The sequence below is a fragment of the Macrosteles quadrilineatus genome, unplaced genomic scaffold, assembly GCF_028750875.1.
Source record: "Macrosteles quadrilineatus isolate MER2022 unplaced genomic scaffold, UCM_ALF_1.0 Scaffold_5__1_contigs__length_97177068, whole genome shotgun sequence".
In the NCBI taxonomy this organism is placed as follows: Eukaryota; Metazoa; Arthropoda; class Insecta; order Hemiptera; family Cicadellidae; genus Macrosteles; species Macrosteles quadrilineatus.
In genome coordinates this window covers 76,776,627-76,803,968 of record NW_026542598.1, presented here as the reverse complement: position 1 = coordinate 76,803,968, position 27,342 = coordinate 76,776,627, and the positions used below count along the sequence as shown (strand labels likewise).

At 33.9% G+C, this 27,342-nt stretch overlaps 2 protein-coding genes across 2 annotated transcripts; one reads left to right on the top strand and one right to left on the bottom strand.

Moving 5' to 3' along the window:
* Nucleotides 1-99: 99 nt before the first annotated feature.
* LOC128996011 (uncharacterized) lies at nt 100-20,293 on the bottom strand. Its single transcript, XM_054421124.1, has 6 exons — nt 19,804-20,293; nt 12,977-13,138; nt 11,985-12,195; nt 9,231-9,426; nt 7,984-8,237; nt 100-4,861 (listed from the first exon to the last, which is right to left on the bottom strand). The coding sequence occupies exons 1-5, from the start codon at nt 19,990-19,992 to the stop codon at nt 8,078-8,080; spliced, it is 918 nt and encodes a 305-aa protein (XP_054277099.1). The 5' UTR covers nt 19,993-20,293; the 3' UTR covers nt 100-4,861; nt 7,984-8,077.
* A 3,516-nt stretch (nt 20,294-23,809) lies between these two features.
* On the top strand, nt 23,810-27,216 carry LOC128994652 (uncharacterized). The gene is made up of 2 exons (XM_054419344.1): nt 23,810-23,912; nt 25,766-27,216. The coding sequence occupies exon 2, from the start codon at nt 25,782-25,784 to the stop codon at nt 26,934-26,936; it is 1,155 nt and encodes a 384-aa protein (XP_054275319.1). The 5' UTR covers nt 23,810-23,912; nt 25,766-25,781; the 3' UTR covers nt 26,937-27,216.
* The last annotated feature ends 126 nt before the right edge of the window (nt 27,217-27,342 follow it).

The window sequence follows — 27,342 nt, the reverse complement described above, 5'->3', positions numbered from 1 at the left end:
AAGAGTAAGATTGATCAAAACTGAATCTAACAAGGTTTTAATGTAACATTATAAATCTACAAAGTTTCCTACATTTTGAAGGTTAAATGAACAACAACATTAATTTTCACTATTTGTTTATTTCCAAACAACCTTTGTTGGTTAATTATGTGGAATACAATAGTTCTAAGCAATAATAGGCATAACAATAGGATCAAGTAACAATCTTAAGTATATTGTTGGTAACAGGTTAACAATACTTGAGAATAATCTGACTCCCTAATCATGAACAACCTCAAGGAGCATAAGTCAATTGTGTTAAATTTGGCACAAACTACACAGGCTGCCATTTGAACTTGTGTTTAGGATAGATACTTTTTTTGGATTCACACTATAATAGATTTTCTACAGATCGAGCTGGAGTGTGTAGATCTAATTTAGAGAAAATGGCAGATTGGGGGAAGAGAATAATTTGTCAGTAAAACAATTTCATTGCTAGGAAAATGGACCTACGATTTTGTAAACTGAAAAATTAGTTGAATGAAGAAACTAAAGGTAGATTGAGCTGCAATAATCTATTATGTACATAAAATGATTAACAGACAGTAAACCAAAAATGTAAAATAATTATGTAAATAAAATTGACATTTGCACACCCATTTCGTGTTTGCTTTGATTCAAAGTTTATTTTCAAAAACCTGACTAAAGTTTATGTATAAGATAGAATCATATTGTTTGTATCATCAGTCAATAGTGACAAAATTATTCACTATTTTACACTGTTATAAGAAAAGAGTATATTACACAAAATATAATTTATGAGATTGCTAAGCATCTACGAAAACAAAGTTGTGGGTTGTTTACTGAAGATGGTGTATTTTTAAGTAGGCCGATACAAACTTCAATGGTCAAAACAATTTTCTGCATGAATATATTCACAAACTTCTAACTTCTTTCTCTTTCTCCCAACCCCTCTACGACCAGCTGCTCGTTTCCTGCCGAAAACTCTAATTCCATCACCACAAAAATATGGAAGAACTGCATAAAAATATAGTGCATTGCCACTGTTGTTCTGAATAAATTTTGAATTATTTACCAGGCTGACATATACATGACAACTCTGAATTATTTACCAGGCTGACATATGCATGACAACTAATAATGTGTTGAAGTTGTAAACCAAAGGTTAATATCAAAATGTACCCTACCGAACAGTATACAATGACTTTGATCAGTAAATACTAAATAGCCAGTGTGAATCCAAATATGTTTAAATTTAAATAGCAGATTCAATGAGGAAATAGCAAGGACTAATAAAAATGTTGATTATAGAGAAGTATTGTTCATCATTTTTTAAATTATCTGGGGTATTATAAAACTATAAAAGTTTCACACATCCAAAAAACCTTTAGACAAAAAATAATGTATACTTTTTCATATAAAAATAAATACGATCAGTTCAAAATTATCTTTAAAAAATAATAGTTAAATGTGGAGTAGATTAAAGTCGGCTAAGTCTACACAGTCTAATGCATTATTTTCTACAGATATCTAACCCTTTCTCTAATTCTAAATTACATTGTGAGGATATAAATTTCTGGGCTATGAGATGGCAAAAGCCTTTTCAAGGGCTTCTTTGAAGACATAAATTATAGAATGCATTTGTCTACTTTGAGATTTGCAGTGAAGTTTTTCATTTAGTTTTTACTTTCATGATGTAGACAACAATTTAGATTTGTGATGTGTGTTATAGTGTATTAGTATAAATTTACAGCCTCACATATAAGTATCAATTACTACCGCTACAACTAGAAGAACAAGGTGCAATTACCATATGTGGTAGGTTAAGAATTTCTGAACCACAGTTAAATGACATTGCATTTCAACAGGTAGTGTTACTTGTGGGTTTTAAAGTGCAAAAACCATGCAATATAATTGATTTTAGTATAGAAAAGCAAATTTATGTTTTTGTACTATCATTTTTATATACTAACTACGCTTATTCATTTAGCAAACATGCATGTTTTTTTCCTATAGCTATGTTTAACATTTTCGGAATATTAAACCATCAAAATTTGTTATTTTACAAAGTACATTTGATCTTCTATAGGCTACCTGCCCTTGAGAGCTGCAACACAAAAATATAGACCCAAGCCACTCAAAAATGGAAGAGATTAAATCAGTTAACCAATACGCTTTGTTGCATATTTTGGAATGTATCAACTGTCAAAACTAGTGTATTAATGTAAAATTTGTTCTTAAATATATTTGATTTGGTAGTTACAGCAGTATTATGTAAATTATTAACTTTCCCAATAAACTCTGTCTTGATTGTGTAACACTATTAATTTAGTAATCTGTAGCATCTACAAGATTATTAATAAAATATTTTCCTGTTAACTAGTAGCAAGCAGTAACTAAACAATTAATTTGTTTTACATGAATAAACAGTGTAAGCATCATTATTAACAAAATACAACCTTTTCAGGTTTAAAAATTAAATTGATATTGTATATTCTGCATCATCTGTATTTTTTCATTTGTTTAAAAAAAATAAAATAAAAACACTACTGGATGTAAAGAACTGAAGACAAACGGTATCAAAACGGAAACAACCAGTTAGTTAGGAGTATTGTTTTAATGTAAAATTCTTACGATATATGCTATATTGCATTTTAATTCATATTCGAGTAATGGAATGTTGTGCTAGTGAAGCAAAAAGCTATATGTAGCAGGGGCGACTGATGGATAAATCTTAGAGGGACTTAAGCTGGATTCACACATATCAGTTACGGCACGTCACAGTCCGGACATTGTGATCATAATCAACATCATTTTCTATTGCGTCATCTACACTCATCCGGCACAGATTCCTCAGTCACTCTGTCGGCGTCCGTCAGTCAATTTCAGGCGATATTTTTGGATTGTTCGGACGTGTTTGAAGTTAGAAAATAGTGTTTTTGTTATTTAAATGATTTAGTTTATATTTTCATTTTGAGTACTGTTTGTAACAACCAACAAGATGGACGATGAGAATTTGATAGAGTATATGGTTTTAAATTTAAATTTAAAATATTTGACTGACTACAACATCACTGTAAATATTAGAGACAGAAGACTGACTGAAACCAACTGACGGAAAGTTGACTGAGGAATGCGGATGCAACTGAGACTAAACTGTGACTGGACTGGTGTGAATCAACCTTTACTTGACCATTAAGAGGTTATTATAAACACCTCTTACTTTATCAGTCTAATAACTTATTAGATTAAAGGTTTTTTCATATAAATATCACCAGTTTGTTATGGAAATGTATGTTAATGTACATTTCATAACCTTTTTTAAGACTGGCATTTTTATAATCTGTAACCTTACTTAAGTACATTATTTTAACGCATAACCTTAGAGGGTGCAATGAACCAAACATATAATACAGACGTATTCCTGTTGATGATTGTATATTTTTGTCCATTACAGTACCACATCCTTAAGTGACTAGAAAAATATATCTTATGAACCAACCTCTTAGAAACAACCATGTTCTGGATTTTAAGGCGAATAAAATATGTAATAAACTAAATGCTTTAGGTAACATACTAAAGTATACCATAACCATATTCTAATCCAACCAACTTTTTGATGCATTGATATTAGAGTAAAGCTGGTTAAAAACCCCCAACTCAAAAAAGACTGACTCGTGGAATAATAATTATTAAAACTATCTACACGCTATGACGATTTTAATCATTGATTTGGGTTCGACTTTTTAAACAAATCAGAGATTTCAAAAAACCCGTTTTCCTTGCCCTGGTAATATTGTGTTTATTGCTTGTAGTTTAAACTTGTTGGTTGAATAAAGTCAATGAGCATTTAAAATCTCTTTAAAAACAATAAATAATTAGGTCAAACTCAAATTATCATAGGCCAGTTTTAAGCTTAGTGAGTAATGTAACTGAAAATTTTGCCTCCCATTTTAAATTTTGTACAGGTACTAATAAGCATTGGCCAATGGTGATTCAGCAAAGGATAACGAATTTGAATCTGGGCAGTGAATCAGAGGAAGACAAATTGGACGGAAAACTCAGATTTCACTAGATTTCACTTGATATGCAACAATATTGACAGGCTGGTAGAGATTTTCTGAAAAGGTGTAACAAACTTACATGAACTTTTAAGATAAAAAGGTTCTATTGATAAAAAAAAACCAAATTCTATACTCACCGGAAGAAAAAAAAAACCCTCGAACGATATTGGAATGGCGAAAACATATCATTCTTCCTGAACTACATTCACCGGAAGAAATGATTAGAACTGGAAGTAAATGACTGAAAATTACTTGCGTCCGCCATCAAAGTGACATCACTATGATTTACGGAAAGTAAAATAAAATAAAAAAAAAATACTTATCTGATTAAGAAGTTATTATTATGATTTAGTATGGAAAAAGAAATAAAACTTTGCTAGTGTAGAATGTACCTTAGCGAAACGTCTGACTAGAAATCACATAATACTTATTTTTGTATCATTCTCAATGCTTGAACAATGATAAATTAGTTAATTTTCTTATTCTTCCTTTCTCCTCACTTCATTTAGGTATCGTGAGCTATTTTAAGGAAGACATCTGAAACTTCTATCTCCACAATGTTTAATCCTAAAAATAAACTGGTTCAGTAACTCAAATCTTTGTTTTAGTGTTATACATACTAGAATCAGCATTTAACTTAAATGAGTCTTTGCCAGTGAGGACTGGCTGATTTAAGTCTCTCAGTAACCAAAATCAAAAGTCTTAAAGACTAAATAACTTGATAACTAACAAATTCTATAGTTCTTACTAAAGTAAAATTGTATACTCTTCATATCCACTGACTGGAGGAGACAAATCTGCAACAGAACACTGTGATTGTGGAAAATAAAGTTTTATTCTTTCCGATTGAGAAAAAGTTTTAAGTATATTTGAGAAATCAAAAGATTTCATTGTTGACTGAAACTTGAGGTTCATTAGAATGTCCTAGGATCATATTGCAAGAAATCAAACATATTTAATAGAGTCAAATGAATCAGGACAAATGCCTGACTGAACTTATAACAAAATATGTTAGTACAAATTTCCAAAATGATAACCTGTGAGGAAATAAAATGAGAAAGAATACTTTAGTCATCTTGACAGCCAAACTACTAGATTCTAGAAAGTTATGTTTGGTAAATTAAATATCTCTGATCATTTAAAAAGTTAAGCTGTTAGAATTTATTTTCACATCCTCTATGTTGAACGTATAGTATTTATCGTGTTTGCGTAAGATTTTAAGTACCCTGTGCAAGAAAAACAAAGCTGTCTGCAATTCAGATTTTTTTTTGTCTCTTAACTGGGCTAGCATTGCAGTTGTTCAATGTAAATCTTGAATCAAGTAATTGAAAAATCCATTGTATCGACAATCAGCCTAACTTGGTTTGAAGTTTGATTTTTTTTTACTTTTTAAAATTATTTCTTTGTTCTACATTATTTGTAAGTATAGCCTAAATTTTAATTGGAAACGATTTGTATAAACCCATAAGACACACACACACTTATGCTATTTAGTAGCATCATTTTGACTTTCTCCCCCTATACCATAGTAGGCTATATGGAGAAAGTATTGTTTTCGTCAAAATTTTCGAGTTTGAGTTTTGAGTGGATATATTCGTTTTGGGTCCCCCTGGACCCAAAAAAGTGGTTTTCGAAGTGATGTCTGTGTGTGTGTGAGTCTGTGTGTCTGGATGTGTACAGAGCTAGAGACTACACCTGTGGTCCGATTTCGATGAAATTTGGTATGTAGGTTCTAATCCATGGTATCTCCAGGCGTTTTTTTCATTTTTTTGAAATTTTGATTTTTAATGGGGATTTTCCCATAAAAACCCATAAAAAACCGGAAAAATCGGATTTTCTCAAAAATGGAATTTAGTATGTCATTGTCCTTTATATTCTGAACAAAATGGTACAAATCCCATTTCTGTAAAAATTACCGGTCAAAAGTTATTGTAGATTATGTTTTTTTCCCATAAAAACCCCATAAAATAACGGGAAAATTGGATTTTCACAAAAATGGCCTGAACGATTTTGATGTATGTTATAATCCTTTAAATTATGATCAAAATTGTACTAATCCCATTTCCGTATATTTACTCTCACCGCTTACACGTGATTAAGGTTGTTGACAAACTTACGGGAGAAAGTATGTGTCAGAATGCTGATACCGTTTATTAATAATAGTGTTTACTTTACCACAATATTCCAGACAAAGAACAAAAGAAACAGAGTGCAGAAATACTTCAACATCAGATGTTGGCGATAGCTTCCCCCAATGGCATACTGGACCATAACAGAGCTAAGTAGGCTAATGTAATAGTTTACTAACACAACACATAATTAAAATGCAAAATTCATGTCTCCTGATTAAGAACTAGTGACACAAATTCTAGAAAATGGTGGATTCTATTTTTTTGTACAGTGCAAAAGCATGAAGATGGTTTAAAAAGCGTAATCTTAAATTAAGATTTAAGGTACAATCTTTTAGGATTGTCAAGTTTGGCATACTTTATTGTGATGCTAAAGTGACCTTTTCCCTAATTTTAGATTAGATATTACAACAATAATTCTGTCAAGAGGTATTTCAACAAAATTATCTCTGTTCTTGAAAATATTTATGTAACTGATGTACTTTTAAGTGGGCTGTAATTTAATGTCTATGAGATGACTAGCCACAATTCTATCAACTTAGACTTGATAGCCTAATAACATAGCCTAATAGAATTAAATAATTAATTCTGTTTATTAAGTAAATACAAATGGATATTTTCATATAGCATCCCCTGTCCTGCCTCTTGTAGCCACAACCGTTCAGGGATAGAAGGAAAAGATCTTTAAATTCCAAGAATTTCAAGAGATTTTTGAGCGGAACTTTGATTATTAACGAGAGTTGACTGTAAATTAAAGTCCACCACTGTTCTATGACTACAGATAATGTGTGTAGGCTTTTCAACGAGCCTACCCCCACCACCCTCAAGCGACCTGTCGCTGAACAGTGCACTACAGAAAATTGATCGGTTTTTTTGCCGCACCCTGTATAAAGTTCTTATTTATTGACAATTAAATTGAAAGGTGAAAAAATTCTAATGTACTTTGATATTTAGTCTTAATTTTTTGTCTGGGTATTAGTTTTGATTTTTCTTAAGTTTATTTTGAATGTTTACTTGTATCGTGATGAAGTGACATCATAGCATGATGATTCATAACTTGTTCTCAAAGAGGTATTTCAACATAAGCTCTAATTACTCCCACATGATGCAAAATAGAACAATGAAATTTTTTGTTACTTGCGTCAGTTCCACATCACACGAGAAACTTGAGCACTTACAGGGAAATACCACTTTTGGTACTGAAATGAACACCACTTCATCACTGATAATAATTTCTTGAAAAAAAATTGTATTGTACTTGTTTGTATTAAGACAGAACAACAATGGCTAATACGTACCAGTAAAAAAATCATCAACGTGAGAACTTGAAGATAACATAGAAGACTACTATGTTTTGACGGTAAATATAGACCACTGTATGTCTGTTACTGCAATTGGATCGAAATTATTTCAGTATCAGGTATTGATAAGACGATAATCCTTAGACTACATCAGTACGTAATAGTCTACCTCACAATCCTATCTGTGACAATATGAAAGTGTGTTAATTCTATACCTACGAGAGCTCACTTTGGCTTTTTTGTTTGTAAATCTTTTTTTGTGTTAACTAATTCTGATGCTTAAGATGATGACGGGGTTTTTGAATAACTATTGAAGCGTATATAGCAAGCTACCACCAAAACAACAAGTCATCTACAAGTTCAAATGTTGAAAATTGTTTTTGTCATAAATTTTAGCCATTATTTGTCATATTGCAACTCTGGGACTGTAAAACAGTATTAAATAAGACAGAAAGTGAACTTAGAAGCGGTGTGAGGTGAGCGTTCTACCTGTGCGCTAGAGTTAGACAGAGGTGCACGAGAGCAGTGGCGTGTTGGCGTTGGACAGGCGTATCAGCTCACTGCCAGGTGCAGACCTTGGCTGCTAAGACGGCGTAACCTCCTCCTTCTCTTCCATCCAGTTGTACAGGGGGAACTCGAAACACAGCAGGAACTTGAGGAAGTACGGCACCTCCATGTAGATACCGGGCGGTATTGGAATCAGCGGAGAGGTGGACTGCTTGTACAACCGGTACTTGGGGATGCTGCAACAGGATGAGAAGTATACATACCAAACTAAAAAAAAATAACCATTTTAGTGCTAATATTGAATATTTCATTCTGAAGTAGACATACAATCTGTATGGATCAGCTGTCGCCAATTTTTATTTTTAAAAAAGGTAGTTGAATAAGAATAAGAAATTTATTGACCATTAAGTAAATACATTGTTTACAATAGATCTCGTCAAATTAGTCTAAACAAGTGTCAGGCTTTAAAGCTAATACTATTTTCTATTTGTGTGGGCCAGACACAGAATGATCTAGTGTCTAAAATTCAATGTTCTACCATATTTTTTGTTGCTGATCAAGTTAATGGGTCGTAAAAGTTGCTATAGCTCACAATAAGTCATTCCATGAGATTGACTTGGTAAAAAGGTTTGTGTATCAGACAGAAATCAATCATTTAGTTTTAGATCAGCACAATCTGTCGCTGGCTCACATCAACTACGCCGGAATTTGGTTACAAATTGGCGACAGCTTTAACATGGGGGTTGAATGTCTAGTTGTATCAATAGTCAAAGGTGCTACGACCCTTTATCCAATGCCATATTGAAAACTGCTAGGATGTGCTAAGCGATTGGAACTAATATTGCGATGTATTGGTTCATCATAAGTGTTTGTTTGCAGTGAAAGAAATAGTCACTTAAACTGATCTTATTGGCAATAGTTATATCGTACAAACAAATTGCACTAAGTAATGTATCAGCGACTCCAACAGTTATGTAACCAAAATTTTACATTTCTTTCAATCTTTCTTATTCTTCTTTCATTGGCCCTTTAGCCTTCTATCAGCTATGGTTTCCTGTGGATGTTTCTAATTCTAACGACCTCAGGAAAAAGCTAATTTCAGAATTCTGTCACGGCCTAGGGACAACGATGAAAGAGGCTCACCCTCGTGAAGTGGTGCTGCTAAATTAATTATGTATACGACTAAATTTTATAACTAAAGTGTAATATAATAACCAATAAAAACTCACTGTCGATATTTCTGATCTGACGATCTTTCCAAGAGAGGAATCCCAGATACAAAGAGGATGATAAAGGTTGTAAATATCGGGCTGGCTATTCCGGCCCACTCCGGTCCGTCGATGACGTTCAGAGAGATAACAAAGATCCCCCACCACAGTAAGATCTCACCAAAGTAGTTAGGGTGTCTTGACATTGACCAGAGCCCTGGAAAATCACTAGAATTCAGTAACCTACTACATGTGGTCTATCATGAATACACTATCAGGGTTCCCACTCAAGGCTGGGTATTAGAGTGGGTCGAAAAAATCACAAATTATTTTTTGAGTTGGAATACTTCGAAAGTTAAAAAAAATTAAAAACTGAAACTGAAAAAATGGAAAACATATTTTGTGGAAAGAATCACATCTGGGGAGCCAAGAACTGTGCTACATATGGAAAAGTCTGTAGTAAGTGTTAACAAAGGAGGAGAAAGTACATTGTGCGCGTCGAAGGAAAAGATTACATTGGAAATAGATAATTTTTAAGAACTTAAAAACAGTCTTGAGTTGTGATGAAGACAGTTTTGTGATATCTTCTATGTAAATAATACCCCCGCCACAGCAAACCTGCAGACTAAGCGAATTTCAACTTGTCTGATTACATTTTTACTCAAATATTTCCATAAATAAGACATATTTATTCCCTATTTAAATAACATTAAATTTAACAAGTGCTTAGGTTTGCTGCTACGGGGAAGGTAAAAAGTGTTTTTTGACCATACGTGAATAGTATGGGATGAAATAAATAAATTTGCCAAATTTTATCAATATATATCCATAAACAAGTAAACTAAAACAATTTTTATTTTCTCCATAAGAATAACATGGGAATTTTAAATTAAACTATTTTTGAATTTTCTCCGTGACCGTTAGGCATACAACAGCGCTTCAATATACTAAATTATTTCTTTTTTTAAGCTCTACAAAACGGTTTAGAAATAAATTGCAAATATTTTTGTTTTTAGGGTAAAAAATGGGAAAAACACATTTTTACCCCATAAAACCCCCCATAAACCCCTGTTCCCATGGTCCGATTATGCTGGATCGCGAACTCGTTCGAATAAACGTAGGTTTACACGTTAGTACCAAATTTCATCAAAATCGGATCATTTTTGCTCGAGTTATCGCGCTAACGGACACATATATATATATATAAATATATATATAAATATATATATATATATATATATGAATTCGAACGGATGGTGTTTTTGGCCTCTAGGGACCTCAAAATGAAAAAAAAAATCGGTCCCGCGTCTAGGTCTTACCATGAGTACTACGGTAATAGCTTATTCCCTATATGGGAAATTCGCTAAAATTAGAGTTTTGTCTGTACATTGGTCAGAGTTATATATTTTTAGGTTATTTTTACGTTTTGGTTTTATACATTAAAGAAGCAGAAACAAGTCTTATATCTATTTCTGTCTGATTGTCTGTCTTTCTTTCTGTCTGTCTGTAACACTCAAGATGGCATTTTACGCAATCTTCTCCATGAAAACAAGTGTACCTATCATGATCCAAGACATTTTAATGTATTCAGTGGATTGGCAAGAGCCAGTGGATTGGTCTTTAGCCATTAAAATAAGGCCTCACTACTTTGTAAATAAAATTAAGGATGTTCAAAAATGCAGTTTTGTGTGATTTTTGTCAAATTTTCGTTCAGTTTTTATCACATAATCATTAATGAAATAACGAACAGCTGTTTGGATCAAGATTATTTTTTCTAGCTGTCACTGATATGTTTACAAATGTTGTTTACAAATACCGCAACCATTTCTGTTCAGGTTTTGAAAGCAAATCCCAACCAAGTGAGATTAAAAACGTTTTTCTTACATAACAGATTTAATTAATCGCAAGTCCAATATGATAGTGTAACCGTAAATGAAATTAAATAACTAGGCTTCATCCAGGTCAGGAACCAGAACTTCTTTGTGTATAAAATTGTTCTTGAGTTTTGATAACCAGAAAAAAGACCTTCAATCAGTGTTGTATAGGGCTGGGACATTTAATGATCGTCGCCAATAGCTTACAAACAAGGTTTCCACTCATTGACAGCGCTTCAATGGCGATTGTGTAAAGTGTAAAGTAAAATAATCACAACTGCAGAGGGTGATTGTAACAGAGGTTTACGGATGATGCTAAACTCGCTTTTCCAATGTGTCACTTTCTGTTTCTACTCACCTTGTGATGCAATCGCTGGACCATACAGCCAATAGGCCCATAGCCCATCTCTTGCCTACCTATTTATTCATAACAACCTTTTCAACGACGATCCTTAATACCGGTACTTTTCCATAGAAAAATGGCCTACCTACCAGGATACTTAAAAAATAAAATTACAAATGTCCAAAAACCCAACATTGTGTGATTTTTGTCACATTAAACTGACTACTATAAGATCCCTGGGTACTTACGTATTAAACGGAGGCCACATTTTGTCAGCGCGCTGCGGCGGTTATGTTAGGTTGGGTTATCATAATAGAAAGTATAACTCGTCTAGTATTGATTCATAACGAAGCGAGGAAAGTCGTACACACATAATATTTACGATAACCCAACCTAACACAACCGCCGCAGCGCGCTGACAAAATGTGGCCTCCGTTTAATACGTAAGTACCGATCCCTGTGCGTAGAACGGGCACACAGCTAGTTACAATATTAAATTAGTTTGATATAAAATTTGTGTTACTTTATATAAGACAGTTATATCAACAGTTTCATTACCATCATTGCACCATTTTCCTTTGTTTGCTGGATCTTGTCGAAAAGAGAACTTCTGCAGATCGGCATATGTTTCGATGAGAAGACCAGTGAAAAACATCCCAGTTCCCGTAGAATCGAGAGTTGTCATTGTTTTGGGAGCTCCTCGAGCGATGGAGTTGTGAGGAGAATTGATGAAAATAACAGGCAAACTCACCACAAACACCCAGACTGCCTGTAAATTGATAACAGAAAACTATCATTTATAATTGACCTACACTAAATTTTTACAAATCTAACAGATGATTATATTTGACAATTTTAATAACATTGACTTTAAACCTAAAGTCATTATAGAAACTATTTAGGCCTAAAAGAAATCTACAACTAGTTTATTACAGGCAAAAAACTGGCTCATTATTGGGCATATCCCTCCATAAAAAACCCATACAAGCATTCAGCTTTTAAAATTAATTTTCATAGCCCCAGGATTGCGTTAATATGACAAATAATGGCTAAACGTATCTCGTCAGACAATCCACAACATGTAGTATCAAATGTGCTAAATAACCGCCGAAACATAGGTACCTATGTCATTATTTCTATTTTTCTACAGCTTTTATTTATATTTTGAATAACTTCTTGATTAGTATTTTATGTTTGGCACTACAACGCAAATATAATAAAATACTTTTCTCAACACTTGTTAATCAACAAATATACAGTAAACATGACAATACAAATTATGAATTACAATCCTGATTGGTTTTTGACCACTCAAACCAGTCATCAGACCGGTTTAAAAGGTTAACAATTTAAAAGGCTAAATTGCCTTAGAACCTTCCCGCAACAATCAAATACCTATCATGCTAAAAAAAAAAAAATTTTAAAGGCTCAACATGCCGGAAGCCTGGTGTCGAATTTTGTACAATGCGTGTCATTTTGTGTATAGGAAGATTGAATAGGTATGGTAATTTAAAATCTACCATGTCCTGTATTTATTGTAATAGGCTCACCTGAAACGTCCAAAACACTCCAAATCTGATAATGTTACTTCTTCTGTCATCAAATCTAGCATCTCTGCCTATTTGCAATATTCGATACAGGAGATATCCAGAGAGTCTCACGCCCCAAAGACAGACAAAAGCAGTCACCATCAATTGTCTACTATCGTAACTCTGCAACAACAACAAATATTTAGCTACTATTGCCATCTGACAGAGTTAGGCAATTTTTGTGAACTTTGAAGGTCGGAACTAATACATTTCTAAAGATAGCTATAGGATTTTTTTATTTCCTTACTGTTTTCTATTGTGCTCATGTCCTACAAATCTGAAAAAAACTCATTAGGCCTAGAGCTCAGAATATATATTTATTTTTTATTTTTACGTTTCATTGGCCTAAGTTACATTAAAGAAGCCAAAAACAAGTTTTATCTCAATTTCTGTCCGTCTGTCCCGGCCCAGAAGGCATTTTACACGACCTTCTCCTGAAAAAACGAGAGCATTGATCGGGATTCAAATAGTCTTTTTGTATTCATTGGATTGGCGAGTGTCTTTAGTCAAAATATGCCTTCACTACTTTTGAAATAAAAAAACCAATGTTCAAAAACCCAATTATGTGCGATTTGTTAGGCTATCAAATTTTCTCACAATGTTTACCGCATACGTCATTTAATGAAATACTGTTTGAGAATACGACATCTATAAAATTACGAACAGCTGATTAGATAAAGATAATTTTTTCTAGCTGTAATCTCGGTGAGGTGTTTAGTAAAGGAAACTGCCCTGTCACAATGTTTTAGCGAGTTTTTAAGGCGTGGTGTCTAGTAATCTAGGCATGGCGTCTACAGCAAGTCTCGGTATTGTAAAATGGACTTAAATTGTGTAGAATGATAAAACAAAAGGTGTAGTAGGTACAAGATTTACTTAATGCAAAACCACAACATGACTTTCCACAAAAACAACATCTGGTATCCATTTGATCGATGTCTAAGTCGTGTTCAGCAGCAAGAGCTAATAGAAACCTAAACGAACTGTAACGCACAACAGGTGAAAATGTTTCATCATAGTCTATTCCCTGTTGTTAAAGGACTTTAATTGTGTAGAATGATAAAGACAAAAGGTGTAAGTTATTAGGTATTCCATATCTGTTGGCACAACAACCGAATCAAATCAAATCAAATCAAATCATGTTTATTAGCACATAAACGTACAGAGGTTTTAGATAAATGCACAGGTGCTTCGTCATTCTTCTTATAGTCTAATATTCTAATATTATATAATGTCCTTTTTTTACAATGTATTTATTAATAATAAATAAAATAGTTTTTAACATTTGAGGAACTCTTTAAATAGACTAGTCAAAAGGTTTAATAAAAAAGATAACGTCAAGCTTAAAACTAAATAACAAGATTTATAGAATTTAATTATAAATAAAACATAAAAAATGTACAAAACATGTAATTTTAGTCAATAACGAGGTCTTCATTAAAATTTCACAACAAAAACGATATATATAAAATATGTAACATTTAAAAATCAACAAGATTAACATGGAGAAGGAACTTTTTACCCTATAAAATATTATGGAAGTAACAGGACCTGCTTATAACATTTGAGAGTCATTTAGAAAATCGTCAACTTTATAATAGGCCTTTCTGATCAAAATACTCTTAATGTTATCTGCAAATTGTGCTGGACTCATTGCTGTGTTTTTTAAGTGATTTGGAAGTTTATTGAACAATTTAATTCCCATGTAATGAATACTTCTTTCTAAAGACGTTGTAGAATGATGAGGGTATATAAGCAAATTCTGGTTTCTAGTATTGTAATTGTGGCTATTTTTTTCTATAGAGTACCAATTTAAATTATTTTTTACATGACACAGAACCTCAAAAATGTAGATACATGGTACTGTAAGTATTTTTAAACTTTTAAATACTTCTTTACATGAGCTTCCAGGCTGTTTGAGGGTCATGGCTCTTAGGCATTTCTTTTGTACTTTCAATACATTTTTTATTAAATTTGTTGCGCCCCATAATGTTATTCCATATTTCACTAGTGGGTAAAAATAGCCATAGTACAAAATAAGTTTTGTTTCCATGCTGATACAGTGTGTAAGGCAACTCATATTAAAACAAATGCTATTTAATCTCTTACATAATGGTACAATATGTTCATGCCACTTCAGATTTTCATCACATATTACCCCTAATAATTTCACAGACTTCTGATTCTTCAAATCATCATTGCCAACTGTAACCTTTATTTCACCCTCTCTATATTGCATACTTCTGAAGTGAATTATATTTGTCTTGTCTGCATTCAGCAACAGTCCATTTATTTTAAACCAATTTTCTAATTCTTTTATTATTGTCTCTGCTGTAAATTTAATTTTTTCTGTGCTATTATCTCTAATTAATGCTGTAGTATCATCTGCAAACATTACTATATCTGTCTTTATATTCATTGGAAGATCATTAACATATATTACAAACAAAGCTGGGCCTAAAATTGATCCTTGAGGGACTCCTGAATTTACAGTACAATATTTTGATTCATACGTCATGTTATCTATACTTAATGATGTTTTTTGTATTCTTTTAGTTAAATATGATCTAAACCATTTCAGACTGTACCCTCTGATTCCATGTACCTCTAGCTTTTTTAACAGAACATCATGGTCTACACAATCAAAAGCCTTTGACAGGTCACAACAAATTGCTGCAGTGGTCTGTGACCTGTCCCATGCCCTGTAAATATTGTCAGTTAGAGAGATGAGTGCTGAGTTGGTGGAATGAGATTTTCTAAAACCATGTTGACTTTTGGTTATTAATTTATTTTTCTCTAGATATTCCTGTAATTGAAGATTTACAGCTTTCTCAAATATTTTTGAAAAGACAGGTAACAATGAGACTGGACGATAGTTTTCAATCAAGTTTTTATCCCCTTTCTTATAAATTGGCCTAACAATTGATATTTTTAGTTTTGATGGAAATTCACCTGTAAACAGTGACTGATTAATTAATGTGCAGATTGGCATAGCTATATAATCTTTACACTCTTTGATTAAGGTGACAGGAATCTCGTCCCAACCAGTAGATTTTTTATTTGGTAGTGATTGTATAATCTTTAAAATTTCATGAACATTTACTTCTCTGAATTCAAAAAACAAACTTTCTGGGTTTATCCCTGTTTTGCAACTGTCAACTGCTTTTTCTGGTGAACTTTTAATATTCAGTTTTTTCCTAATGTTGAGATAATGATCATTAAAATAATCTGGAATAACTTTGGGGTCTTTTATTATGGATCCGTCAATTAGTACTTCTGTCAAAACGCTCTTTTTCCTTGTATTCATTCCTAACTCATTCTTAATTACTTTCCAAGATGCTTGACTTTTACACTTCGCTTGTGTGATGTACTTATCATTTGCCCTTCGCTTTGCTGCTCTAACAACTTTTTTGAATATCTTTCTATAATTTCTGTAATAACTTTGCGCCTCGGCACACCCACTCTCCTTAGCCTCTCTGTGGAGACGCCGTTTGTTCATACTTGAAACTTTTATCCCCTCTGTCACCCACTGTATTTCTTTTTTATTTTTTACCCTCCTAGGTCTAGGTGGAAACACTTCATTCATGGTCAATATGAAATCGTTTAAAAAATTGTTGTAATTATCGTTCACACTTTTCCCAAGCTCTACCTTCCATTTCAAGTTTTTTATTTTACTCTTAAATTCAGCTTTTTTACTTGAAGTAAAATATCTTTTAAAGGTTTGTTCTTTAATTTTGATCTTATCCTTAAATCTGGGTAATGTGGCCCATATGGCACTATGATCAGAAAGACCTATATCCTCAACATGAATTCTCTCTATCTGATGTTTCTCATTAGTAATAATATTATCAATACAAGTTCCACTTCTAGGTCTTGTTACCTCCATAACATTGACTTTGAAACCATTAAAATGTAAAACATTTAAAAATCCATCACAAGCCTTATTATCTAATACATTTATATTACAATCAGTAGCTATCAATACATTTAACCTTTTCCTCCCTTTCAACTTATTTAATAAAAACTGCATATTTTTTAAAAAACTAGCTAATGTGAACTTATATGGTACTCTATATAAAGATACAATTATTGTAGGCTCAACAAAATTTAGAATTTCAATGATGGAACATTCAAAATAAAAATCTTCGTTAAACTTTTTAAGGTCATTTCTAACTTTATATTTTATACCTGCATTTTGTTTTAATAAAATTGCTGAACCTCCTCTTGCACCATTCTCCCTAGTATAGTAGTCTGCTAAGCAGAAACCATTAATTTTATTTAACAGTTCTATATTTTCTTTTGATAGCCAATGTTCATTTAAAGATATAATCAAAGTATTTTCTTTAACCTGATCCAAAATTAAGCTTAAGTCATCAAATTTTTCTTTTATTCCTTGAATATTTATATGCATTAAAAAGTCAAAGTTATTTCTATTCTTTAAATCTAAACTAGAGCTACCTAACCTAATTTGGCTGGTGTTGTCATCTCTTGGTCGTTTCCCTGTGGATGTGGACTCCTGCGGCTCGTCTCTCTGTCTGTGATGGGGATGACATCCTGCGACGTTTCTTCCCGTACCTTGTAGAAGTCATCATTGTGTTGTGGTGTAGGGGCATCATTCGTTGCTGTAGGAGATTCAGAAGTCGCTTCGATGATTTTGTTGGCCAGCCATCTCTTACCAGTTCTATTTAGGTGTTGCCCGTGGTTTGTGTGATGTTTACGCTCAGCTGAGCTCACCTTTACTAGTGTTACATTATTGTACTGACAACACATCTGCTCCAAAGCTTCATTTGTCCTCCTGATTTCCTTGTTCACGCAAGACCATTCTGCTAAATCATGTCTTACTGGAAAATCTGCAACTATTATTTTTTTCTTGTTGTATTGTAAGATTGTTCTTGATATACTATCAAGGGCACGCTGTGCCTCATTCCTAGCGATGTCATTTGAACCAGCCATTATTAGCAACGAGTCATCTTCTTTAAGCTCCTCTCCGTCAATATTCTTCTCGATTAGGATTTCATTAGCACAGGCTCCTGGTCTTACAAAACCTACTGCCTCAAACAAATTTGTGTTTTCATTCAGGTGGTGCGAGAGATCCCTGCCATGGCTATCTGCACACAAAAGCATTTTTGTTTTTTTCTTGATTTTTTTTTGTTTGACGTTATTGATTCCAGTTTTATTTGTTTGATTCATGGTTGTGGATGGAACTATTTCTATGGCATCTTCTTGACTGTTCTCGTGGATTTTAGAAAGAGCATCAAAGCGATTATTGAGATTGATTGTAGGTGTACTTGTGGTTATTTTAACTGGAGATTGCCTTTTTTTGGAGATTTTCACTTCCTGCCAGTCAGATAAACTTTCAGGTTCAGCCCTAATGTTTGATTGAGTAGCTAGAGGGGGGAAGCAACTTAAACAAGTAGATTTAACATTTTCCATAGAATGTAGTTTTTTTTCTAAATTATTATTTTCAGTTTTTAAGAGTGATATAATAGTTTCTAGTGTTCTTATTGATGACATCATGTTGTTTGTTTCTTCTCTAAGTATTTGACACTCCATGCATTTGTAATTCACTGTTGTTGTTGTTGGATTAGAAGTAGGCCTACTGTTTTTATTATTTTGGACCCGTTTTTCTTCTTCTGCTTGTAATATTATCATTTCTTTCAATTCCTTTTCCTTTTTTAGTTTGTCATCGAGGATCTTTATTTTGTCCTCCAACTCAAGTACTTTGTCTTCATGAAACTTTTTCATTACTTCCAGTTCTTCCTCTTTTTGTTTTAAATCATCTTCCAATTGAAGTTCGAAAAACGAGCTTTTATTTTTTGCGTCATGTAACTGTTGCCTAAGGTTTTCATTTTCTTTTAACAACACATTGTCTACTTCCTCTGCTAAAGACACTTCCTCTCGTTGAAAGTCGTTTTCCAGATCTGGTTCATTTTTTTGTGTACTTTTTAGGCATTCAGTACATTGCCATTGTTTTAGTTCTTCAATTGAAAATTTTTTTACTCTTGAATAATTCAAGTTCAAACAATTAAAATGGAACCATTTTTCACAGCTAGTGCAAAATATTGCTGATGACCTCACCCCTTTAGAGCAAATTCCACATAAAGTTCTAGACATAGTTTAAATATACTTAGAAGTCCTACAATGTCTATATAACTTAATCCAGGTGTTAAACACTCTTTTTTATAGAAATTATCAGTGCCGTGTAAATAAAAGTTAAATAAATAATTGTTGCCTACTTGAAATTTCTTAATAAAATATGTTTCTTGTTCCAATATTACCGAATGAGTAATATTGATTATTCGATTGTTTAATTCGATATATTGTTTGGTTAGTTAGGTTAGGTTAACTTTACCTAACTAACCAAACGATATATCGAATAGGCCTAATCGATATATTGATCGATATTTTCATTCGGTTGTTTGTGCCAACAGATATGGAAGTGTAGGCCTACCCCAAGTTTTACTTAATGCAAAAACACAACATAACTTTCCACAAACAACATCTGGTATCCATGACAACTAACTTATACAGAACACATGTGATACCAAAATGAACTAAGTTATTCTCACAAATCATATTTCAACACTCTGCAACAAAAGTCATTTGAGAAAGTTGTAGAGTTGGTGTCCAGGAACAGTTTTAAAAGGTCTTAGCCTATATAACGTTTCAGGTGAGTTGGGTGTCAGAAATAATAACCAAGCTGCCATTAGTAAACACACATATTATGTAACAAGAACTTACCTTTAGGCTATGAGTTGAAATGAAATTATTAAACCTTTTGTAGTACTTACTGGCTTGAAATGGGCTTGTCCAAAGAAGAATGATAGCAAAGCTACAACTATAAAATTTGTTCCACCAGCAAAATCAGTAAGTTTGTCAAACTGGAAGTAAGCTGCTATTGAGAAAAATGTCAACTGCATTAAAACAACCACTATAGCACATATTCCAAGATGCCATTTATCAAGGATTTCAACAACCATTTTTACAAATACCTCTGCAAGGGATCACGTTTATTGCTGAATATCTTGTAGAAATTGTGGTCTACGCCTAAATCCACAATTTCTTTATCGTAAGTAGCTCTTGAAACACTTGCTGGAAGTCTTAGTAAGATTTTTAAGGACAATTTCTAAAACAATAGCCATATAAATTGTTTGAGCGTAGAGTAAAGTGGATACTGTACAACCACCTAACAAAATAATAACTAAACAATTTTATTTTATTTACAGAACTATCAAAATATACTCAGGGGATAACCAGAATTAGTAAGTTAATACTGTTGCAACGAGCAATAATAATACGCAATACAAAGACTAAAATCCAAATCAAAACAAAACATGAGCAAGTGCAGACGACAGGCAACGAAAAAAAACATCCCCACCCAACCATAGAAATAAAAATTCTCTATGACTATCTAATGATTGTAGGTTACTGTAGGTCATTGATTATTGAGAAATAGATTACGTGTTTTCAGATTTTTACGCATACGACATACAAACATTTTTTCGAAAATTCATATCTTGTTAATAAAGACAATCTGATTTCTGGCACCCAAATAAACTAGCATTTGGGTATGGAAATTACCCTCCTTGGGGTCAAAACCTTCAAGCTTTGTAAAGGAACATTTTCACCTCTGTATTTTCATAGATATAAAACATACTCCCTTTAGTCGATTTGTCATCCTTATGGATCAGAATGTTTTGGTTGTTAATTGGATCAGAACGAGACTGACTTGCTCAATTTTAAGGGCAACAAGTATATGTGCCTGAGAAGATCTCGAAAAAAATGGAGATCTGCTCGAGAATTCGAAGACGGAGCAGGCATCCAACATATTTATTGAAAGAATCAAAATGTTTAGTAATATCTAGCTCGTATCCTAGTTATATAACCAAATAGGCGTTCATGGCGTCCAACAGATTTGCAGGAACCACTTGAGGAATTAAACCCCATGCACATAGGCTAGCACTCTGACTATATGAGGCTGAAGGGCTCAAATACCTATTTTTCGCTACGTCTGGTGGAAAAAGTGAACCATGTAACTGGCATAGCCAAATTAGAAAGCCTGTGTGAAAACTTGGCACGCTTCAAGCTACTGGTGCCTTCAGGAGCAGTCCGTCTTGGGCACAGACGACTGCTTATTCCTAATCAATTGAAAAATCAGGCTTCGAAGTATACCAGTCAATCACCCAGAACCGAACTTTCTTCCAGTCTCGATACTCCTCCAGGCAGATATTTGTGGTGCATTGGCTTGTGCCACCCTAGGACTAGGCAGGCGCTACCAAGACAAGAGGATAGGTAGTAAATTTGTGTGATTTTGTCAGGATGCTTAATTTAGCTTTAAACGCAAATGAAGTCACTTCATGAATCGTGTTTCAACAGGTACCTTCTGGTCATCTAGGCATAGGTGCTGGCTTTAGAGACGGTAGAGATAATTAAGCTCTGGCAATAAAGGTTTTCGAGCATGTCATTCCCTTGGACTGGAGCCATTCTGTGGCATCAGCAGAGGTCTAGGACCATGAGTTCACCCTCTTTCAAACCTCCCTTAATTTCTATGTGCCAATGCGCCTTAATTAATGCTGATATCAGCAAATCGATGTCATCATGCTTTGCTGCAAGTTCTGGTGTTTCTCAGGGGTCTCACCTAGTTCCATTCTTGTTTTTCATCTTTTATTATGGACATCAAAGTTCTTTCTTTTGCATCTCATCATGTCTGCCAGCCCTTGCAAGATGCCCTAATGACGTATTTCACTGGTGCCACTCCAATGGCTGGAAATCCCCCAAAATCAAATTGATTAGGTAAGTCCAGCAGGAAATTTAATACAGTTGTAGCTGACTACTTTTCTTGATGGTTACCGGCTGGAGAGATGCAATACCATCCAGGATCTTGGCGTTTTTATTGATTCCTCATTTGAGTTTGGGCGCCTTGATACCTGCTCCAGGGCCTCTTAATTGTATGCTCGGATTGGTCTCCCACTCTGCTAGACATGGCTTGGGCGTCCACGCCTGTATACTATCTCTGTATGTATAATAAGTCTCTCGTCCTGCAGCTACTCAAGTACGCTTCTTTGGTTTGGTCACCATACCATCTCGGTCATATTCACCATCTCCAGTCAGTGCAAAGATGTTTTATCTGGTTTCTGGGATGTCTGGCTGGACTTAACTCTCATGACGCCCCAGTCGACAAGCTAACTGCTACCCAGGCCCTTCAGAGTCTCGAATGCAGGTGGCGAGTGGCTGATGGCGCCCCTCTATTCAAACTGCTTCGTAAGCAAATCAACTACTCCTTCTTACTGGAAAAGAATTAACTTCTGTGTCCCTATCAGAATCACCGAAAATCACCACCTCTTGGAGCTTACCATGGGGACCAACTACTCAAGATCTAGTTCCATTCCCCGAATTATGCGCTTCGGGAACGAGATCGGCACCTCAGTCGACCTCTTCACTGCCACCTTGGGTGCAAATTCGGCGTACTGAGGCTGATGCAAACCTTGGGATTTATATGTGTAAGTATATGACTGTTATAAATTTGTTTGATGTATTGTAGTAGATTATTCATATTGTTAATATTTGTTGTACATTTTTTTTTATTGTTTGCTCCTATATTTAATTTGTTGTTGATTCTTGTTTTCTTTTTAATAGTTTATCTCTGTTAATTGTTAGTTTCTCAAATGGCACACACCTAAAATGGTGATGCTAAAGGTGAATAAAGTAAAATAATAATAAAATTTAATCCCAAGGGCCAAAGATCAGTTTTGAGTAGTCTAAAACATGCTTCAATTGTGGAGAGAACTCTACAAAAGGTTTCATCGACCACGTACTTCTTTTCCCCCTTGAAAACCCAAGAAAATAAAAGGGTACAGACAAACTATCACACAGAAATCAAAATTGACTCTACTCATTTCGGTTTCTCTGTATGATGTAAAAGATAAGAAATAGCCTAATATGAATGAAACAATGATTTTTTTCAAAAAAAAATGTTCCATGCAACAAATGTTTACAAATTAATTACAATAGGTACGGAAGCTATATGTTTTAACAAACTTATACACTTATACAAGTAGTTATAGTGATAATACAATAATATACAGAGGGAAAATTAACAAAAATGTGAACATAAATGTTGAATGATACCTACTAACAATACCTCTGCCCGCAGCAAACCTACAGACTAAGCGAATTTCCATTTGCCTGATTGATTTTCAATTAAATGTATTTAAATAATTTTAGATTTAAAGAGTACTTAGATTTGCTGCTACAGGGAGGGTGATAAAGTGTGTTTTTTCAACAACTAGATTTGTATAAAATAAATAAATTTGCCAACATTGGTCAAATTATATCCATAAACAAACTACTTCAGTTCACTTATTAGATTCACTTATGGAGATAAGAATAACATGGAAAATTAAAATTTATAATTTTTGAATTTTCTCCATGACCAATAACTGTGCAAAAACACTTCAATATATAAATTATTTGTTTTTAAGCTCTACAAAATGGATTGGAACAAAATTAATTGCAAAACTTATATTTCAGGGGAAAAAATTGAATGGTGCTAACTGCACTCAGAGACAAGATCTGTCAAGAATTTTGGGACCATGCAAGTTAGTCCTTACAAATAGTACAAAACTGAAACCATATGAAATTATATATCAGATACCACTTTGGTCAGAAAACCCAGTAGTAATTTTGTTTCATCTCACTTCAAACACAGGAAATTTTCCTGTTGTTTTAAAACAGCTTCTGCAAATATTGACTTGACAAACATCACTTGAATATGACAGAAACATTCAGAGCAGCTATGTGAGTTTGTTTGCAAAAATTAAACTCTCTGTCAAGTCAATCTCGCAGCTTCGACAAGTACATGCCGTTACTTCAGCACACCTGCAGACCCTGCAATATCTCGGTAAGACATGGTGTATGCCTTCATGAGGCGATTGAGAGCATATTATATTGGTTCGTATTTTTAGTTCAAACAGGACTAGCAGAGTACCTGTCCTTTGTACAGGGTTGGCGTAAAAGTAATGCTTATTGCAGTTGTGCTTTGCGTTTGCAATGTGAGAGGACACGATTTAAGAAAATTTGGTTCTTTTAATTTACGGTATGCTATAGTATAGCACATCTACCATAGCCATAATGTTCTACCACTGCCCCTAAAGAATAAAAAAAGTGATATTCTCATTTTCCACAGCTTTTTGTTGCTAGTTGGTTGAAATTAGATGTTGTCATAAATTAAAAAAAAATTAATAGTGCTGTACCCTGTTGGTAAACCTTATAGCTTGTTAATGCTATTTAATATCTTAGAACCAACTTGTGTAGTTGAAACAGCTGACAAAATTCTTTTATTCCTTTTAAATATGAGTACTCATAAGGTTAACATGCAAAACTTCAGAGCCACTGGGGCGGAGCCCGATAGGATTTTGGAGATAAGAATGTGTCTATATGTTAATAGGGAATGTGAGCTATCAACACACCAAATTTCAGCCCAATCCGACCAGTATTTTTCGCGTTTACTTGTCACAAACATCCATACATCCAAACTTTCTCACTTATAATATTAAGTAGGGGTAGGATTATTGACCATCTCAATCACGTCCTGGCAAAAATTAGGTGATAATCTTAATACTTTTGGTTCACTGAAGAATCAAATGCTTTTATTCTTTTAGTGAATTTCCCATATAGGGAATATTAGTGAATTTCCCATATAGGGAATATTAGTGAATTTCCCATATAGGGAATATTAGTGAATTTCCCATATAGGGAATAAGCTAATACCATAGTACTCATGGTAAGACCTGGACCCGGGCCGGGACCGATTTACTTTTTCGTTTTGAGGTCCCTAGAGGCCAAAAACACCATCCGTTCAAATTCATACGTATATATATATATGTGTCCGTTAGCGCGATAACTCGTGCAAAAATGATCCGATTTTGATGAAATTTTGTATAAACCTACATTTATTCGAACGAGTTCGCAAACCAACATGATCGGACTATGGGAACGGGGTTTTGTGTGGGGTTTTATGGGGTAAAAATAGGTTCTTCCCATTTTTAAGGTTTTAAAAGGGAAAAAAAGGGAAAGGGGGAGGGTTAAGGATAGGGCGGAAAAATAATATTGCTTAAGGGTGATTTTAACCATTTACTGCCTGTTGAGCCAAACCAAAAAGTTCAAATAATTTAACGTAACATGTACATAGCAGTATACATAGTAAGGGGAACATGTATATATAACAGTAAAATCTGGAGGTAGATTCCGTTTCTTTACGTTTTTTAAAACTAGGTAACTAAAATATGCGTATCAATGCCGATGAAAACAAATTTGGTGATTTGCTTCGACATATGGGAAACTGGACCCTACCCAGTGTCAAAGTATTTAGAAATCAATTGATGATTAGTTTTTTAACAGTATGTAACAGTATTTTAATAGTAAAAAGTATTTACTCAAAAACAATTACATTCGTTACCTTGAGCAGATTTAAAACTCTAGAAGGAATTAAATTATTTATTGAAGATTAACAAAACCCAAGGCAAACAAACAGAAGGTGTTTAAACAAAAGATATATGGTGTACAGGGGTATCTATCTATCCTGACACATTGATGAGTTCATTCCTAATTTGTTTTACATTTGAGATTTTTAGGGACTTCTGTCCCTACAAGCCACTAGTTGGGTCTATAATCTTGCAAGATGATACCTTGATACACACCGAACCAATTTTTTTATTTAGTAATATTTTCTAGACTTTTTGTAATATTTTGCAGACAAAATAATCAGGAAATGAAGATACTTATTGTTCAACTGCTTATCACCATGACAATATGTTGTGAGGCGTTCTATCAGCCTTTTAAACACGGTAAAATGAAGAGAATCGAACCCAATACTCTAGAAGAACTGAAAACAGCACTTTGTACCAAGGATAAGGATGGAAAATGTGATGACGAGCCGAGGAAAATAATAATCAAGAAGATATTTGACTTTACAGATTCAGAGGGTTACAAAACCGAACTCGGATGTTTCCACCTGTCTGAACCACTCAAGTGCAAAGTGTACGGACAACTGAAACTGAATATAAATGAGCAGTGTAACGGCCTAGAACCAACAGACGTGACGTACAGTATAGCAGGGAGAGTGGGACTGGACGTTGGCTCAAACAAGATCATCGAAGGCAGCAAGAAGGGGGGATTGATGGGGAAAGGACTGATGATGATGAATGTGAAAAATGTGGAGATCAGGAAACTTCGCATTACAGATATAAATCCCCGAGTTATATGGGGCGGAGACGCAATAGACATAAGGAATAGCCAAAACATCTTGATCGATGGATGTTACATCAAGAACATCGGAAGACAAATGATGGTAACTCATTTTGGATCGAGTACAGGAATCCTGGTAAGGAACACGGTGTTTGACGGAAACACACCTTTCTCTCCGTACTGCAATGGCCGACACTACTGGCTATGGCTGTTTCTGGGCGAGGCGGACCAGATAGCCATGCAGAACAATGTGATATTCCACACCAACGGGAGAGGCCCGCATCTACACGCTAAAAAAAAGTCCATATTACATCTGATACAGAACATCTTCTACGATATAAAGAGTCCTGGGCTGCTGATTGAGCAGGACGACCCAGAAACGAGCATTCTCGCAGAAGGCAACATCTTTTACGGCGTGGAATACGTAGTGCGCCAATGTTCCGGTCACATTTTCTTCCCCAAAACTGCAAAAGAAGCTGAGCAATGCAAAGCAGTATTGGGTCGTGAATGTCTTGTGAATAAAGTGGAAGATAGCAAGAACGCAGATCCTACTAATGATTTAGTTGTGCTGGAAGACTTTCGGAAGATTAAAAGCTCAATGGTTTGTCCAATCAAAATGAAAAATTCAATAACCAAGCAAATAAAAATTCCTAAGGTTGTTAAGAAGCTGATTGAATAAATAATAATCACATATGTAGTCTATGTAATTAATCTTAACGTAATTTGTTAACATATCAACACTTCAAACAATTGGATACATATATATATCTTAAAAACCTCAGAGAAAAACATAATTTGTTTTGTTTTTATCGTCCTTTCAAAAGCAGCATAGAGCATACTATAAAAAATAAAAAATTACCAAAATAAACATTTAAAAAAATAATTCAGTGGTCAGTGGAAACAAACTGGTATTGTATACAATTTGAAAACCCCCAACTCAAATTGTAAAATACTAGTAGTTGTAGTACTATGATGTTTATTTTTGTATATATAAAATATAGTGAGGCTATAAGGTGTACATAATAACTTGAAATCCAGTTCTATAGATATGGGTTTTATGCAACTGAAAAATCTCTTGCGAAACA